The sequence below is a fragment of the Malania oleifera genome, chromosome 8 (genome assembly GCF_029873635.1).
Source record: "Malania oleifera isolate guangnan ecotype guangnan chromosome 8, ASM2987363v1, whole genome shotgun sequence".
NCBI classification, from domain to species: Eukaryota; Viridiplantae; Streptophyta; class Magnoliopsida; order Santalales; family Ximeniaceae; genus Malania; species Malania oleifera.
The window spans coordinates 106596574-106616186 of NC_080424.1; the positions used below are offsets into that span (position 1 = coordinate 106596574).

At 33.9% G+C, this 19613-nt stretch overlaps 1 protein-coding gene across 9 annotated transcripts; it reads right to left on the minus strand.

Annotated features, from left to right (window-relative positions):
* Positions 1 to 2963: 2963 nt before the first annotated feature.
* Positions 2964 to 8283, minus strand: LOC131162181 (protein ALTERED PHOSPHATE STARVATION RESPONSE 1-like). Of its 9 annotated transcripts, none has more exons than XR_009138704.1 (6): positions 7138 to 8277; positions 6616 to 6698; positions 6166 to 6389; positions 3585 to 4806; positions 3338 to 3465; positions 2964 to 3165 (listed from the first exon to the last, which is right to left on the minus strand). XR_009138704.1 is itself a non-coding variant. In XM_058118381.1 (4 exons), the coding sequence occupies exons 1-4, from the start codon at positions 8054 to 8056 to the stop codon at positions 4095 to 4097; spliced, it is 2025 nt and encodes a 674-aa protein (XP_057974364.1). In that variant the 5' UTR covers positions 8057 to 8283; the 3' UTR covers positions 2964 to 4094. The 9 variants fall into 9 exon arrangements, 3 of the variants coding, with proteins under 3 accessions (XP_057974364.1, XP_057974365.1, XP_057974363.1); XR_009138702.1 differs by having other exon boundaries at positions 6616 to 6785; XR_009138700.1 differs by having other exon boundaries at positions 6616 to 6788.
* Positions 8284 to 19613: the final 11330 nt, after the last annotated feature.

The window sequence follows — 19613 nt, forward strand, 5'->3', positions numbered from 1 at the left end:
TGAATATCAAGACTTTGTACATAATATAATTGTCAAATTTTATTTATTCAAAATAATATTGATAAATACATTGTAATAACTACATGCATAAAATAATTAATATTTATGAATTAAATTTGATTTGAGTTAGATGAAGTTAATTTCACCTCAAACTTGACTTTCTACTAAAAGTTTTATCCCAATGCACAAATTTTTAGTTGAAGAGACCGACGTTGGAGTAATTCGACCCTACTGACAATACTAATGCCGATGTAAATAAGTATACTAAAAACTAAAATACATTATAAATAGTCCACAGTTCAATTAAAAGTATATAATTATTTTTAAATTTTATCATGCACATCGTACATGTCATAAAATATATTAAGTGAATATTTTTAAAACAATTAACGAAGGAGATATATATATATATATATATATATATATATATATATATATACAAACTAACACTTAATTTTATATAAGGTAAATTGCCATTCAAAATTATAAATATTTAGGTCAACTTAGAGGGGAAATATATATATATATATAAATTCACAAATAAAAAATTCAAAACATGAAAAATAACATAAGAATAAAAATAAAATAATGTCGACCTTTTGAGAAAAATAAAAAGCAATTAAATTACAAATTAACTTGTTATTTAATTAACAACAACCGGATTGAATTTGGAATGATAAGGTTTGGTGGAAAGGTTTATCTTACACTTGGGGTGTGATGATTTGGGGAATGCTGACCTGGCAGGATTTGAAAATTCAGCCCAAAGTCAAAGTCACATCCTAATTCCCAATTCGCATTCAATTCGGTAGCACGGAAAATCCAAGCGACCGTCGGTCACGGAACAACACTGCGGCTTAAGAGTGAAGGAAACGCGAGGAGCGCGAGACCCGAGCAATTGAACGAGATGTGACGCGATGGAATAATCGCGAGAATTTGCAGGAGGCAAACCTCATGTTGCGTTCGGCCCGTGGGCCCTGAGCCGCGGTCCGTGGGCCGCGGGCTATGGGCCGTGACTATCTGGTACGATTTGGACCGATGTTGCCCCTTTTACGCGTAAAAGAAATAAAATTACAATTTGAGCCCTCCAAAAATTTGTAATTATGAATGCAAAGTGCTAATCCTCATTAAAATGACATCACCTCCCACAACCATACAAGCTATGCCATCACCTCACACCTCTATATTGTCTATTTTTTTTTTTAATTTTAATTGATTTAAAAAATAAGATAGAAGTGTGAAAGGGGACGAATTTAAGAGAAACGCGTTGAAATTGAAAACTATCAAATTAGTTTTATTATTTTAAATTTATCTTTGTTCTTATCGTCATGTCATTAAAAGATTCGCCTATTACCGAAGACCTGAATCTGTCTCGCTTATATAAAATGTATATAATTTTTTTTTTTAAATAATGTTCGAAATCATTACTTTATTATTATTATTATTATTATTATTATTATTATTATTATATATGTGTGTGTATGTATGTATTTATTCATATAGAATGTAAATATTAATTTTGTTTCAGATAAAATCAAAATGATATAATTTCTTAGTTAAGCGTAGGGATATTTGAGTTGGGAAGATTTCGAGCAATTTATATCGATACTTATTTTTATATATAAGTATTCACTTGTGAGCCTAAGGATATGAATATTTAGTTAGAAAATAGAAATATTATTTATTTATGTTTGAGATAGAATCAAAACAGAACAAGTATAAGAATATTCGAGTCGGCAATATTTTGGACAATTGGTTTGTTCCACTTATAGCAAACTATTCTTATAAACTCAAGCTTAGTATTTTATATACAATAAAATATGTTGAAGCTCACTCAGTGAGCCTAAAGCTTTTTTTGAATCATAAAATTGATTTGTTCGAAATCTTTTTATAAAATTACCAAATGCTTATTTACAAGAGCAAAAAACAAAAGAGATAGATTGGCCAAAATGGATCCCTATTACTTCAGTCATTCTATTTTATTTTTTCTAGTATAAACCTGAAAGGGAGAAAAAACAAACTATTTTGAATGTCTAGTTTTTTGGCACTTTTCTTTCTTTAAATTTTATGGATTGTTTTTGGGTTGAAAAAATAAGTCCGTTTTCTTAAAATCAAAATGCGTAATGAATTTAAAATAGGGCAAAAAATAATTTTCTCTAACACAAACGTGTCCTTAGTTATGAAATTTCAAAATAAAAAAGATACATACTTCCCTTTATATCTGATAAAAAGATAAATCTTTTGATTAGTTTAAGTATTTTAACAATCAAATGTCGAGATGAGGTCTTTGAAAATTTTGAAATGTCACGAAAAATCTATGAGAATTTGAGAATTTCAGAACAGATTTTTATCTATTTGTCAAACATCAAAAAACTCATCTCTTTTAGAACATTATAATTATTTTCTTTTGGGAAAAGGAAAAGGGCCCTTTTGATTTCAAGGAAGAATCCACTAAAAAATTCTTTTTGAGTTAATAGATTCAAATATGATGTTGGGTAGGGCTTTGATGAATGAAATAAATAACAATCATATTGGGCACCGAAAGAATATAAACTATGTTACTTGGCCTCCATGAATTTTAAACTGCAACTTTAATGGATCAACGATGGTAGAGAAGAGACGATGCAACCACATAGCTTTAATAGTTACAGAATTAAATATATAAAAGTTTGGGATTCCTGATGGTGCATTCTTAAAGTAAGTATACTCTGTGGGGAGCATGGAATCAATCCTACGCTCCAACTACTATAGCTTTTTCATGATGGTTTTTGTCATCATGTAATCTTTGTTGGCAATAATCATTTTGTTTATAAGTGTGCTATCATTAGAAGCACATTTTTTTTTTTTCCTTCAAGTCTCGAGTTTTGAATCTGCGTAAATCCAAACGAACCCAGTTCAAAGTTCGAGTATCGAAGGCTCAAATGCTTGGTTGATTAGAATTAGTGATGAGGCTATTCGAGAAAGAATAATCGGAAAGCTATGTAACACTAAATGGGTTAGAGAGTGTTTTTCAATAGAAACCTGATATTACTCTACAGATAAGTAAACAGATTAGAGGGGGCTTTCACAAATGACCAAATCCATGAAGACGAGTGCTGGGCAACAGAACCAAATTTCCCCCAGTTTGATTAGGAAATCTCCCTTCTCCACCTGTGACTGACTTCTCCTCTAGGAAAAAAAAAAAATGTAACATCATGATGAATACAAGAGTCATTCTAAATCATATCATTCACAAATCCAAATCCAAATGAAGTTCAAGTCAGGTGAGACTTCTTCAGATTGGGTTGATGGTAACCAGATCAAAATCAAACGGGTGGCTGCGAGCTCATCTGATGATTACCCCATGAGTGGCAAATGATGCAAAAATCAGCAACATGTAGGGCTTGCACTATTGAGACCTCATTGCCGATACACCCAATTCACTGGTGCAATCTGCTGGAGAACTTTGAAATCCCACCAGCATCATACCTGGGGAGAGTTAAAAAAAAAAACCAAATATTAGGAAAACAAGTCATCTGGAAAGTATTCGAAGGACTCACATTAGATTTTTGCTTATCTTATGACATCTTGCTTTCTTTCAGTATCACCTGATATGACCTTCCAGAAGTGCTACAGGCATCAACAGATATAAAACCAGTGGGAATTCTACTCTTGCCACCAGCATTGGCAACTCAGCAAAACCACAGGAATTCTTCCAATGCAGGATTTGGTTATAACACTTCCAGTATAGAAGTACCGAGTGGTTACACATCAATGGTTCACCCTCTCCAACTACAAAGGGATTGTGCCTAATGCGGGTCAAGTTTGTCATCCACTTCCAAACCATCTCAAGTAAACTGGAATTAGTCGATCGGCCAGCCCCAATGAGCCCATTAAAATAAACCAAGAATAAAGAAGCAACCGGGTCTGATGTTATTGAAAAATATCTCCAGATGAACTACTGGGAGGTTGCTTAAGAAGAACAATCAACCCCAGGGAAAGATGAGTAGAAGAAATAAACTGCGGTGGAGGAGGGGAAAGAACAGATCCTGAGAATGACACAGGAAGTCAAGACAAAGGGTCCAAAACTATGGAACTTTTGGGTTCTCTGAAGTGAATCACATGTTATTGATTTGAAGACAAAGTTCCTCATAAGCCTGCGCAGAATTGTCCATGAACCTCTCCATAACTTCAAAAATCTGCTTCAAGCCAGAGTGAAGACCATAAACATCTGAACTGTCAGTTGGATGTACAAGTGTTCCGAGAAAAATGGCACTACTTCCCGTGGCTGCTAAACCCATTTTCTTATCCCGGGCTTGAATCAACTTCTGAATCTTTTGCTCCTCTCTCTCTAAGCTCTTCACTCTTCTCTCCATATCCTTGTCAGCCATCATCCTTTGGTGCATATCAACATTATGCTGTTCAAAGAGCTCATTCAATCTGACAAAGAAAACCTGCATGGCTTCAGTCACTTCATTCTGTAATAGCCGTTCCAGAACTTGCAACCACTGACTACAAATCACAAACACAGGAGGAGCATCGATGCTGCTGGGAGAGGAGGCCAATCCATCGGGTGTTTGTTCTGGTCCGTAAAAAAAACATCTAAGAAGCCAACCATTCAAGGATTTAATATATCCTTTTTGGGAGTCCGTCCAATTGGAGAAGCTTAGATTCCAGTTTTGAAGCTCCAACTTCAGCTGCATTACAGCTTCAAGAGAATCATCACTAAGCTTTCCCTTGGATGCTATAGAATTTAATATTTTAGCTTCTGCAGCCGCTTGGCACAGGCTCCTGTGACATTCTAGCATGCTCTTCCACATTCCAATTAACCTGTAACAACAAATAAATAATGGTCACCACCAAAGAGAGAAATTTTTTGGGGAAAGAGAGAGAGCGAGAGAGAGAGAGAGAGAATTTTCCTTCATATCCCATTCAATTTATTTTCAAATTGACACCATTTACTGAAACACATGCCACACACGGATCGTCGTTCCTCATTTTTTCTCACACTCGTAATATCATTAATAAACTGACAGGAAATGGAATTATGAATGTTGATCAAATGGTGCAGCTGAATGTAAGCATCAGAAGCAACTGAGAACTAAAGCAGAATTTGCAATTTCATAAAAAAGAAGGGCATTCTGATATAGTCCCTGCAGGGCAATCTGAGAACTAAACCAGAAATTGCAATTTTGCATATGGGGCATTAAGCGTGAACATAGAATGTCTAAAATTTAATAGTTCAGTCAAGAATTCTCAGAAAATACGATTCAAATTACCTCAAAGCTAACTAACAAGTTCATCAAATACATTAGCAGCCCACAAACAGGATGTCAAAGGCCACATATTCCATACTAGAGCAGGTTACATAATTTGCTCACTGCGGCAGATTTTAACTGCCCAAGTGGCCCAAAGGTTTCAAATTTCAGAAAATTTAGATCGTCGGACACTTGAACAGCTCAAGCCCAAATTGCTCACTTATATTGTAAGAAAGGAAGATGGAAATCATAACTTAGCAGAGGTAGATATTATCAACAATTCTTCAACACATTTAACACGCATAATAGTAGAGGAACTGTGGAGTGCATCATCACAATGCAATTAGTCCAGGAGAAAATTTATAAAAACTTTAAATTATACAAAATCATGATCATGACGATGATTCAGAAAACCATAAAACTGACTAGCTAATTGCTATGCAATTTTCTTCCAAGTCTTAATTCCTTTCTGTTCCTTTTCTTACCTCATGTTTTTACAGAATTTTTTGCCTTTTTTGGTAAGAGAAGATTAAACTTGTCTTTAACAACCAAAGCCTATTTTCATTTTTTAGAGAGACATTTTTGCCCACTGTGATTAACATTTTTGTTCTACAATATGTAAGATTTCCTTAATATATATATATATATATATAATAAAATATGATTCTAATAAGCTCAAATAAATGAAATGTCTTCTCATTTTGTAAATATTTTGTTTTAACTTCATTGTCCCTTATGTCCTGTTTGTTATTTCAATAGCATTTTGGTCCAAAGCTGCACATAAGGCACCAAAAGACAAAATAGTTTAATTCAAATCAAATAACCAAAAGTGTGTTGGAGTTGAGCAATATACATGACTATATAGAATCATGTTCATGTGAATACTTGCAATCAAAGCAAAAGAAAATATGGAAACTCGACAATCACATACCCATGAATTAATTCCTTAATCTGTGGCCGCAATTCTTCGTCCCTCAACTTGTTTATAGTAATCGATATCTTGTCAGCAACCTGAATTGCGATTCTAATTTTCGTAGATAAAGTCATGATTAAAGTTTGAGTGGATTCAACTTTATGAGCATCAGCCCCCTTCTCATCCATAACTTTAAGCTGCTTGCACTTCTTCTCATGAATCATCCGCAATTTTTCCTCCCCCTGTGACACAAAGATAAATAAATAAAGAAGCAAATCATAAATGTGATCATAGAAAAACCAATCCACGCTCAGTGTCAGGTGTGACGAGAACAAATAGAACATAAACTTTAAAGTTTGATATTCAAAGCTATCACATTCACCTAGTATTCTCCAAGCAGTTACAGTGAATTTATTTTAAAAGAAGAGTAAAGGGTAAGAGGACAGGTTGACCACAATTAAAGCTCACCTTCACTTCATCATAGAGTTTCTTCTCCCACACGTACAGCTTCCTCATGGTAGAAGATAGATTTCGAGAACTCATCCCCGCAGCTTCATCATCAAAATTCAGATTAATAGATCCAATCTTCTCAATGGAGGGTGAAGATGGATAAATTGCTTGCAGCATCTTGGAAGACACTGCTTTAGAATTTTAAAGACCCACATGTCATAGAAGAAGATGCAGAGAAACTAAATCAAGAACAAATTTTAAAAATTTTAGTTCTGATAATTTTTTAAAATATTCAATGGTAATCACAATAAAGTTTTTTTATCGGATTATTATATAGTTTGAATCGTTGCAGAACTTAAATGTAAAATTAAAATTGCAATATTAAAAGTTTGAAACTGCAACAGTCTAAAATTAATTAAATTTTACTATGATCAACATAAAATATTTTTTTTTAAATTCATTGATGCATTTAACGCAATATAGAATCTGAATTTTAAAATGCCCAGAACCTAAAAATCCATAAAAGTTGAGATTTCAAACCTTGAGAAACTGCATTCTTCTGAGGATAAAGCAGTTTGCCCACCTCGAGCATCTTGGAAACCTCATCGCCACACTCTGAAGCTCTCAGCAAGAGAATCTCTATTTCTTTTTTAACATCGGAAACGCTCGGAGGAGCAGCGGAATTGCTCACTTTCCCTTCTTTAGACTCCTCTTTATCTGTAATTACATTCTTGTCCACCACCGGAACCTCAATCTCTGGCTCACGATCAACATCCTCCTCCACCGCTACCGATTCGCCCCGCCGACTCCGTTGCGTTTCTGTCGAGTTCGCAACCGCTTCCTCCTCTTGCGCTCCTTCCTTCGAGCTCCGATTAGAAGGATAAGCAAGTTCGTACCTGTCGTACGACTCGAAGAGATTCAAGAAGTCCCAAGGCGAGTGGACGGTCGGAGCCGGAGGCGGCGGAGGCGATTTAGAACCCACCGGCCGCGGCACGATGGAAGAGGCAAATGAACCATCAAATCCGCCGTTTTGGGAGGAGTAATCGAAGTAATTGGGATATGAATAAGTCGCTGAGGGCAACGGCTGATTCTTTGAATAATTTAGGGTTTCGTCACTGACAAAGTCGTTCTGAATTTGGGTGTGCAATGGGGAAGAAGAAGTCGAATGGTGTGAGGATTCGGAATCAGAACTGGAGTGGATACGGTGGGAATGACCGGGAGCGGCGGCCGGAGGAGGAGGCGGTGGAGGATCGCCGTTGGATTGGGGAGGAGAGTGATCGCAGGGTTGATCGAAGAGGCGGCGGAGAGCGGGGCCCACTCGCCGGAGCGATTGCAAGTAGGCAACATGGGCGTTGGCGAGGACGGAGCGGTGGTGAATTGCGTCGGCGAGGAAGGTGCAACGGTCCCGGCAGAGGGCCACGGCTGGGAGGTCGTCGAGCTTGGAGGCGTTGCAGCCCATGAAGGCCACGTGCCACGTGTACCTGGGGACAACCTTCCCTCACTCTTACTCTGATACAGCTTCTCGAGTACTACGAAATCAGGAGAGAGAGAGAGAGAGAGAGAGAGAGAGAGAGAGAGAGAGGGAGAGGTACAGAGAATTTGTGGAAGGAAACTTGAGCTTTTATGGAGAGAGGAGAGAGAGAGTTCTGAGGTTGAGGAGCAGAGGGAGAAACAGAAGAAGATGATATTCTCTCTCCGCGGCTAAAATTTTGTACTGCGTGCGGAACGGGCTATCGGATGCTCCGTTTGTAGAACGGGTCCGAGTTGGATCCGGAAAGGGAGACAAAACGGCCCAATTTAGCTTGACTTGGCTTGACCCATCCAAGTCAACATTATTGCATACCGGTCCTGAATGGGTCGGGTTATGGTTATTTTCAAAAAAAGAATTATGAAAATTTTCAAATAATAATTTATAAATAATGCAATTGAAAACCTACAACATTTTTAATGGGTGCAATATATCATAACCGTTAACTGTTACCGCGGAGGATCCTAACTTCCCTCAAAACTTAAATTTTTTCAAAATTACAAAAAAATGATCCGTTGATTTTTATAATAAATGCCCCTGATTTTGTGTAAATTTTTGAGAAATTTGCTATTGGAGTGAGAAAAACTGTTGTAGTCTGATGGATGTGGTTCATCTCTTTTTTTGTTTTTTGTTTTTATTGAATTGTGCAATGATGCTCCAACTATCACTGTTGTAGCAATTTCAGTGAATTTTGCCTGACAAGTAATTTATAAAGTAATACTCACATGAAAAAATAATTAAGTGTATCGGGTTAATATAGCCTCCTAATAAAATCGTGTGACGTAGGTTTATATTAAGCTTCATATAACATGATTAGAGAAGTAATAGTAAGATAATTATGTTGCAAGATAAGACTGTTTACTATAAACCCATTGTGGTATGTCCCTTTTTCGGACGTCGCATACGCAGGAGCTTTGTGTACCGAGATTTCAAACAAAATATGACTTCTAAAATTTATTTTGCAAGTTATCACCCACTTCCGGTATTTTTGGAAAAAAAATATATTTTAATGTAATAATTAAAGTCGTGACTCATTTACTGTGCATTCATTAGTGTACAGTGTCAGCCTTTTACACATTTATAGCATAATAACTAGACATTATGAGTTAACTTCTGTACATATGTACGCAAGACTATTTTAAAAGAGATATTTTTACATATTATGAGATAAAATGTTCGGACCGGTGCTATGGTAGAGGAGCTTGTGTGAGTAATTAGTTGTCGCGATTATTTAAAAGAATTTGACACATAATTGATTTTTAAAAAATATATTCTCAAGTGGATTATTTGTTAAAATTTCAAATTATGTGATACTATATTATTACTCTTTTGGATGAGAATATTAAAATTAGTTTTTGAAATCTACTCATAATATGATTTGATAATTTTAATTTATAGCTAACTCATTTATTTATTTATAATGTAACATAGCAATAACAAAAAGTGGGACCACAATTAGTCACACATATGTTATGTACAATAGTCACGTTTATAATGCCTACTAAATTTGTTCTCACGGTTATCATGTACTAATTAATGTTTAAAACACCTTTGAACCTTCATAACATTGCTTTAAGTAGGCATTTATTTTCGGGAATCAATTGCTTAGAAATATATAGCAATTTTTTTCATGCAACTTAATTTTAGAATATTGTCAAACAAAAATAAAAATGTGATAGTTCGTTTTCAAAAATTTCATGTTTAAGATTTTTAAAACAAGCCATATACCGAGAAATTTTAAATCAAACTTTCATGCATACTGAATGCATATTTTTTTTCACTAGATACTCATAGATCTTCTTGAATCATTTGATTATGAATATTCAAATGTTAATTCAGTACTATACGATTGAAATACGATTGAAAGTGACACTAGAAATTTTAAAAAAAACTAATAAATAAAGTAAAAATAAAAATTTGAAAAAAAATATAATTAAATTAACATTGGCAATAATGCATGCAATTCAAACAATTTTCATTTTGAAAATTAAAGTGTATATTTGTAGGTATTAGATGAAGAATTCATAAGAAACTATTTCTTCACATAAAATTTGGAACCTACCAATTACAAAATATAGTACTAGCACTTGAACCCATATAAGTAAGAGAAATACTTTGATGTAAGTTCCAATAACATGGGTCCTACAATATTTTTATAATTAAACTTGAGTCTGAAACTAATATATAATAGGACAAAAGATATTGACCTTCCCTTCAATTACAAAAATCTTAAAGGCCTCCAATGAGGTTTTAAGAATTCCAGAGACCTCTCATGAAGTTTCAAAAATTTCAGAAACCACCCTTATGTTTGTCAAAAAGATACAAATTTTTCCTTATATTTTACAAAAAGATAAATCTTTTGAGGAGAAATTTGGATTTCTTTTTTACAAACCTTAAGAGAGGTATCTGTCATTTTTGAAACCTTTGGAAGGTTTTAGTCTTTTTATCAAATTTCAAGGAGGTGAGTATCTTTTACTCTATATAATATTTTGATTGATAAATTCTTTCTTAGCATACATACACAATGGTGCGCAAAAGTTTAAAATATATAATAGGATTAGACGTGTGGATCGTGAAAATTACTATTTTATAAAGAAATCATCAGTGTACTTAATCTTTAGCGTCAAACCCACCATGAACAGGTTTAATGAAAAGGTTTAATTCATGATGATGCCTGAATCACATACATGAACAATGTTGTGTTCATCATTGTCATTTAGAAAATATTTATAAATGTTTTTAATATTTACATGAAATATTATTAATAATTATCCGTTATATATAATAAATCCAAGAATTAATTAGTGGAAATTGGATCGACCACCTTTCAAACAAACCATAATACCCCATTATGTGAATCATGGTAAGTTGGTAAAGCAAGCTCGTCGTTTTGCAGCCATAAACGCTCAAAAACGACGAAGGAACTTAGTGCATGGCATATGGCTAGCGTGAAATCTAACGTTCAAAATTTCTTTTGTTTATTTACCTTTTTATCTCTCTCTTTTTTTTTGACGAACAGAAAGTGAATATACCTATGGCTATGGGCATGGTAAAAAATACTAAAGGTCAAAAGTATGTACATAGAGAGACAACGTAGGTTAATTTTTAGGTACGGATTGAAGAAAGGGGAAGGCAATCTTTGCTGCCCACAGAAATTAAGGTACATACCCCACCAACCCTTTCATTTTCTATTGTGACCGTTGATACATAGAGCATTTTAATTTCTTTCTGTTTTTTCTTTTGGCTGCATGTATTAATTGCCTTAGTCTGTTCCCCAAAATGTAACGATCTTGGATCCAACTCTGATGAGATATTATCCGCTTTGATCCACTAGTCTTATGAGTATATCTTATAAAAGACGCCTCACATAGTTGGAGGTAGGACTGTGACTCATTTGAAGTTTGAAAAATATTGAAAAAAAAAAATAGAAAAATAAAAAGGATTTCATTTTTTCATGTTTGGTTATCAAGAAAAGTGAAAAGAAAATAAAAAATATAGCAAATCAATGGATAAAATTTTAATTTTACATCTCCTTAATATTTGGTTCTATCACGCCCCGAACTCGCAGGTGGGTCCCAGGTGTGAGTTTAAGTAACCTAACCTGTCTCTGTATCAATTTAAACATACATGATACAATACATAAAGGGAATCCGACCCCGTGGGGTAAACGGATGCCCACATACATGCACACAAGCCCACATACATGCACACAATCATCCATACTCATCCATAATACATAGCGGAAAACAGTCTTTTATACAATAACAGTATCATACCAGAGTCTATACAACTAGGATATACATTCCCATAATTACAACACATACTCCAGGTGTCCACAAAACTATACTGACAACCTGGATACCAAAACTCATACCTAAAAGGTACTAGTAGTAGCTACAATACCCCTTGCTTTCGGACGCTAGGATGCTACTTACCGCTACCTGAAGGCCCTGAAAATATTGTACATACATTCGGGGTAAGACACCTCTCAGTAAGGAAGAAAACAGTTTATATCAGTGTGTGGCATACTAGTGTCATTTCACATACTTCATAACACTATACATACGATACAGTTTGAAACAATTCGTACAGTTTCATACAATTTCAGAAAACCATTCCAGTTCATACGATACCCAAAACATACATACATACATACATACGGTTAGTATCGTCACACTAGTTCGCAACTACACCATGTCACCTCGTCTCATAGCAATTACATTGCTACATACGCAACTATGTTGCGATGATCAAGGCCCAATGGTGAATCCATTGCCTCATACGCAACTACACTAGATCACCTAGTCTCACAGCGATTACATTACTACACATGCAACTACGAAGATCTACGACTCAGGCCCAATAGTAATTACATTGCTACATATGCAACTACACAAGGTCACCTAGTCTCACCCCGATTACATTGCCACATGCAAAACTACGCTACGACAACCTAGGCCCACAGTGAGTCCATTGCTTCATACGATGTAGCATATAGCTCACACCACTTCGGTGACCAACCAGAATTAGACTGGTGATATTTCACACCCTCGGATATAGAGTTGGACACTCCTGCCTGCGGTAGTTAACCGATCCATGGCACAGAGTAAGGTAATTAGCCGCCACATAGTTGTTTCGGCGTATAGTAATTAGCCGCCACTAGCTAATTTCACAAAACCTGGAATCATTTTGAAACTCACGTCCCTATACATTTCAGCGTACGGTAATTAGCGGCCACATAACTGTTTTACAAATACCTGGAACAAATACATACATTCATACATACCACACTTATTTGGTTTACGGCAAATTATATCATTTACAATTTCAAGTATACAATTTATGCAAATATGGATTACAGTCACCTCAATAATATAGTTTCAACAAAACCAACCATTTTTCAAACAAAGTAGAGATGATACCCATAATCCCCAATTTTCTCAAAAACTGTAACCCGAAAATCCCACATTTTTACTTGATAGATTTTCCCAAATAAGTAGCCAAAACGTACATATGATCGTAGCCTATAGGTTTACAGATCCTGATTTCAAAAATGAACTAATATAAATAGAATCCCCTTACCTTAACCCGAAAACCAATTACGAACTTTACGGTCCTCAAAATTACGAATCGAGCTCCCAAAACCTACAAACCATAGTACAAAACATATTTACAATCTATACTACTATACATATACCGAATCAGAAATGAAAATCGAGTCTTACCTCGATTTTAGCTCGAAATCGAAAACGCTCGAAACGGACTTTCGATCCGTTAGAAACGTAAAGAATCTTTCACTGATCCTCCATTAACTTTGGATTTACGATTCCGAAGACAAACAGCGAAGCAATCGAGGAGAGAGAGAGAGAGAGAGAGAGAGAGAGAGAAAAACAAAAAACGAAACTTAGCCAAGAAGCAACTAAAAATATTCTTATAAAGACCTTTGACCCGAGGGGCTTCGTCGACAAATTGGTGTCCTCATCGACGAAGTCTTCAGAGATTACGTCGATGAATTCTGATATTTAAATTTTCCTAAACCTCTCGGTTTTTCCTCGTTGACGAACCTCTAAATTTCGTCGACGAGAAGCTACTACCTTTGTCGACAAATTATGGCCTCGTCGATGAAGTCTGCAGAATTCCTTTTCTATCCCTCTTTTACATATAAACTCACCTCACACGGTTCAGGAAATATCAAGGAATCCACATTTTCATGTTTGGTTATCGAGAAAAGTGAGAAAAAAATTTTATATATATATACCAAATCTACTAAACAAAATGTCGATTTTATACATCATTAATGTTTAGTTTTTCTTAATTTTTAATCATATTAAAACAAACTTCCATTTTTTATAATATTTAATGGAAAATAAAAATACAAGAGAAAATGAGTTTTCTCTTTATTTTCCCAAGTAAAATATTTGATCCTAACGAATCTAAAATCTAAGCTCCAAATGGAAAAAATACACTAGAATTTCCTTTCCAGTGCAAACATTTTTATAAATATCTTTAAATAAATAAATAAAAACTATCAAATGATGCAAAAAAAAAATAAAATAAATTAAAGTGACACATTATAAGCATAATGTAGTATGACAAAATAATTGTTCACTTAATTAAATAAAATTTTATAATTTTTATGAGCATATGATCATGGGTAATTTTGTACTGAGAATCCTAATACTACTTTTGGAAGCATAAATTTCGAACTTCACAACCACCTGATAAGAAACAATGACAAATAATTTGGAGGACCCGAGATATAATCTGAAGGATCACTCTAATATCTAAGTAAGGGACTAATGGGAAATTCTGAATTTTAACAGTAGAAAAAAATAGATATGAGTGAGATGTTTATCTCATCTTCAAATCCCTTTTTATAGTGTTGGAGGTTGACCCTCCATCGATTCGACATTGATGGACATTATTGTACTTATGGAAGTTATAAAAATTTTATGGGTATTTATGTGGAGGGTTTAAGTCTGATTCTTTCATAAATAAGCATATTAAATTTTATGTGTCAGTTACACAGAAGTGTTTATGGTAGTTTCGTAACTATCCTTCCTTATGAGTTAGGATATTTTGGGTATATCACATTCTCAATTCAAAATTACCCACATTTATTTAAATAAGTGGCACTAATTCAAACATAGGGTAATTATATTTTTAAGCAATCCACACTAACTGGCCTTTTAACCGAAATATTAAGAAGATAAGCTTAGAGTCACATCCATGAGGTGGATTAATTGAGTGTGATGGTACTTTAAAAAGGTAATGGTACGATTTGTTGGAATTCCAACGAGGTCGTTTTGTCTGCACCTCCCTGTACTTTTCAGCCCAATTATATGCGATGTGGATAGAGGAGGATCACATTCCCATCCTGCATTTGGATATCCTTATTCCTTAATTAAACAATGTAATCCTCTTTTAGTGCCAAATAAAATACTTTAATTTCAGAAGATTTGCTCCAGGATCGCTACTTGTAAAGTTGTAATTTCAGAAGATTTCGCCAATTGTTAGTACGACAGTGAATTAAAGGTCAGTGGTAGATTTTAAGTCGACCCTTAATTTAGATGATTAGGTTTGATTATTTAAGAGATTAAATTTATATATAAATAAAAACTTAATTACAATTTGCATAATATGTAAGGGCAGAATAAGAACAACGAAATTTGAAATTATTGTTCTTTATAATTTTATGAAGATCAACTTCAAGGAAAAATAAAAATAGTAATAATAAGAATAAGAATAATCATGACTAAATTGGTCCTTTATATACGCGATATATACATATAATTTTTGAAATAGTTAATTAATAGAGTTGGGTACTTAAATTGGATCTGAGCATTACGAGAAGTTACAAAGGGTATAAAATGAAAGATAAACTACTTACTGTTGTTTTGTTTACGTTTAAAATGGTACATATCGTAATATGACAATGTTAAAGTTCATTATTATCATAAGCTTTCCTCAAGTATTAATTTAATTAATTCCACCCTCGGACGAATATATTTTCATATGTTGCCATGCATATATAATTTTGCTGACTAAAAAAGGTGGATTTTAATTTTCTCCGATCTTAATGATCCGTTTGGATCAATAATTTTACTTGAAAAGGGAAAGGAAAAAAATATAAAATGAAATTTATTTTTCAATGTGTTTTCATTCTATATATCAAACACTATTAAAAATAAAAGTTTAATTTAATAAGATTAAAAATTAGGAAAAACTATATATTAGTGTGTAAAATTAAAATTTTGTTCATAGCATTGATATATTTTTTATTTTCTTTCTTACTTTCTTTGATAACCAAATATAAAAATGTAAATTATTTTATATATATATATATATATATATATATATTTTTCAAGCCTCAAATATAGACCTGACAAAGTGGATCGTGTCAAATAAGCCATGGTGGATTAGGTACGAATTATTAGGTGGGAAAATTTAAATTCATATCCAACTCAATAAACTGGCGAATTTATGACAGTTCAGATTGAATAATCGGTGATAGGTGACAGATAATCCATCATTCTCATCCCTAATATAAATTTTTTTAACCATCTAATGAACATTTTATTTCACATAAAAATTAATGTTATTTTCAAAATTATAAATTGGTCAATTGTTAAATTTTAATAACCAATCAAAAAATTATAATTCTTTTCATTTTTCAGATCATGAATTTAGAACTTTTGTAGCATTTGGGACAAAGTTTGAATGTTGGTATGGGGCAAACCTAGAGACTCATACAATCGTGCAAGAGTTGGGAGTGTGAAACTAAATCTTGTCAATTGGGCTTATGCTGGTTGGGCTGATGTCTAATAATCATTTGCATTGGAGATTATCTATGAATTTAAACATTAGTTGTTAATAGATAAGAGGATTTTCGGCTAAAATCCAAATCCCACCAAATCCATTTTGACTCATTTAATTTTATGAAACAATTTAAACGAGTCAAATTCGATTTGGATTAATTAATGAATTAAATCAAACTATGCCTTGTGAGAGTATTATGATTCTTAATTTCATTTCGTTACATTCTTAAAAATGTAAATTTTGGAATTTGGACACTCAACTAATCCATTAAAATAATAGACGCACCCCTCTACCCTTCTCCACTTAAATACTAAGTTATTATTTAAAGTGAAAGGTTGTAGCTCCCATGACTTGAACCTTGGTCATTTAAGCAGCAGAGCTATGAGTTTACCACCTGAGCGATCCTTGAAGGGCAATATTGGGATAGGTAGGAATAAGTTTGAACATCTTAAGTAGGGGTGCACTCAAGTTGAATCGAGTCGATACAGTAAAATACTCAAATTCGAATCGATTCGAAATGTTAAATTAGAAACTCAACTCAAACTCGCATGATTTCATATTTTTTTAACTCAAACTCAATTACACTACAAGTTTATAAAACTCGATCTTGACTCGATTATAAATTAATATTAAATATGTAGTAACCGGGAAAAAAAAATATATATAATAATAATAATAAAATAATAAAATAAAATTAATTAATTAAATTAACAAGTAAAATGAATAGTATGATAAGGAACAAATATATATATATATATATATATATATATAAATATTAAAGCATGTATATATATATATATATATATATATGTATGTGTGTGTGTGTGTGTGTGTGTGTGTGTATATATATATAAAGTATAAAAGCTTCTTCAAGAAGCTACACTTTAACAAATGTTTACTATTATATATATATACATATAGAATAACACAAGCTTCTTTAAGAAGCTTTGAGTTCATTCTCTCTCTCTCTCTCTCTTCTCCCTCTCTCCTACGACTCTCTCTCTCTCTTCGATTCCGGGTTAGTTTCACGCTAGATCGACAAACCGAAGCCACCACGACGCTCCTGGCGAAGTTTTTTACAAGTCTGCCGGAGTGGATCGTCAGGGAAACGAAGTTGGATTTCATCCCAAATCCAAGGTAAGACTTTATATTCAATATTTGGATGGCAGTTGAAGAAAGTGATATACGCGTAAAAATACTGAACTTTAATACTGAAAATTTTCAGTTCCAAGGTGTTGATTGGGAACGTTGGGAATCATCCATAAGTTGAGGTAAGACTTTTTAAGTCGAATTTGACTTAGTGGTAGTTATAGAAAATGTTGTACGTACGAAAATACTAAACTTTAATTCTGCGAGTTTTCATTTTCAGGGTGTTGAGTTGAGAACCTTGTGGGTACGGGGAAGATTTTCTTAGGGGCTTTTCAGGAATCAGGTAAGGGGATAAACTAAGCTAGTTTTGTTTTGAGAAAATGTATGTATATATATATAGCATCTGGTTTCAGGAAAAATAAATATATTTATATATATGATTTATATTTGGAAAATACTGTTTAAATGATGATATGTTGAATACGTAGAAAATTTGTTTAGTGTGGCATGAGTATAAAAATGTTGTGAAATACTGTTTTTTTTTTTGAATGGGGACGATATGGATTCCTATGACGGAAAACCGGCGTACGGGCCGAGATATTTTTACATGTATATGTGATTTGCCAGCGTATGGGCTGTGCTATGTGATTTGCCAGCATACGGGCTGTGCTATGTGATTTGCTGGCGTACGGGTCATGCTATGTGATTTGCCAGTGTACGGGCTGTGCTATGTGATTTGCCGGCGTACGGGCCGTGCTATGTTAAAATGTGTAATACTGGCGTACGGGCCGATGATTTTCATGATATACGTATATATGTGAAATGATATGATTGATGTGAAAATAAATGATATGAGATATTTATGTATCACGGTTTTAGTATATGTATATGATATCAGAACCTGGTTGGCTTGGTCTAGGCTAGAACTTGCACGGTACCATTGCTATGTGTCCATGGTCCTCGTGATCATGATATCTGTGTTAACGCCGCTGTACGGAGTGGTGTGAGATTGGATGGTCGATGTGGTTATTTTCAAGAAGTGTGCTGTTATCACCCCTATTGTACGGACCAGTCTGGGTAGACCCATCGGACCTACAGACTACTGTTTGACTTGGCAGTGGTCGGCCAACCATTGTCAGGTCCAGCCTTCGGGCCACACAACCCAGTCATGTGGGGGTAATACATGACAACAGCCAGCTAACCTACCAGGGTTATTTTTATGTTATTATCATTATGATATGAGATGAGAAATGTTTATGAAAAGGCAGTATGTTCTGCCATGTTTTGATATGCATATGTTTTCCCAGATTTGATAAACAGTATTAAATATGTTATGTATGGTATATGTAGAACACAGAATACTCATGTTGTCAAACACTGGTATTAGTTTATTTCCCTTACTGAGAGGTGTCTCACCCCTAAATCTTATACATTTTTCAGGAGCCCCTAATAGGAGAGCGGGAAAAGTCCCGCTGATCTAGATCAGTTGTTTGCCCTTTTTGGAAGGGTATGTTTTTGGTAGGGACAGTTAGGTTTTGTGGGGATTGTCCCTAGATTTCATTTTTGAGATGTATATATTGTGAGATAGTAATTGTAGTGACTCTGGTATGTGTTATGCACATTATGATGAAATGTATATGATTTTATATTTTCTGCTGCGTAGGCTTCTGCTGTATGTTTTGTTATATCTCTGGTGCCCACGGGCCCAGGTGGATTGTGATCTGCTGAGTTGGAATGTATGATGTAATGATAAGTTATTTATATAAAAAAAAAATATATGAAAAAGGAGCAAGTCGTTACAAAATACATATTCTATGATATATAATATAAAAATAATAAAATTAAAAAGTTAGATTAGCCTCCAAACTTGACTTGAGCACTATTATTGAATTCAAACTCAACTTGTTAAAATATTCGAATAGTTCGAATTCAAGTAAAATCGAGTCGAATAGTTGAGTCTGAATAGTTCACAAATAAATTTAACTCACTTCCCTTCCTAATCTTGACCTAATGACAATGAAGCAATAATTGATAAGATATTTAATTAATGCATGAATTATAATGATGAAGGGGTGATTGA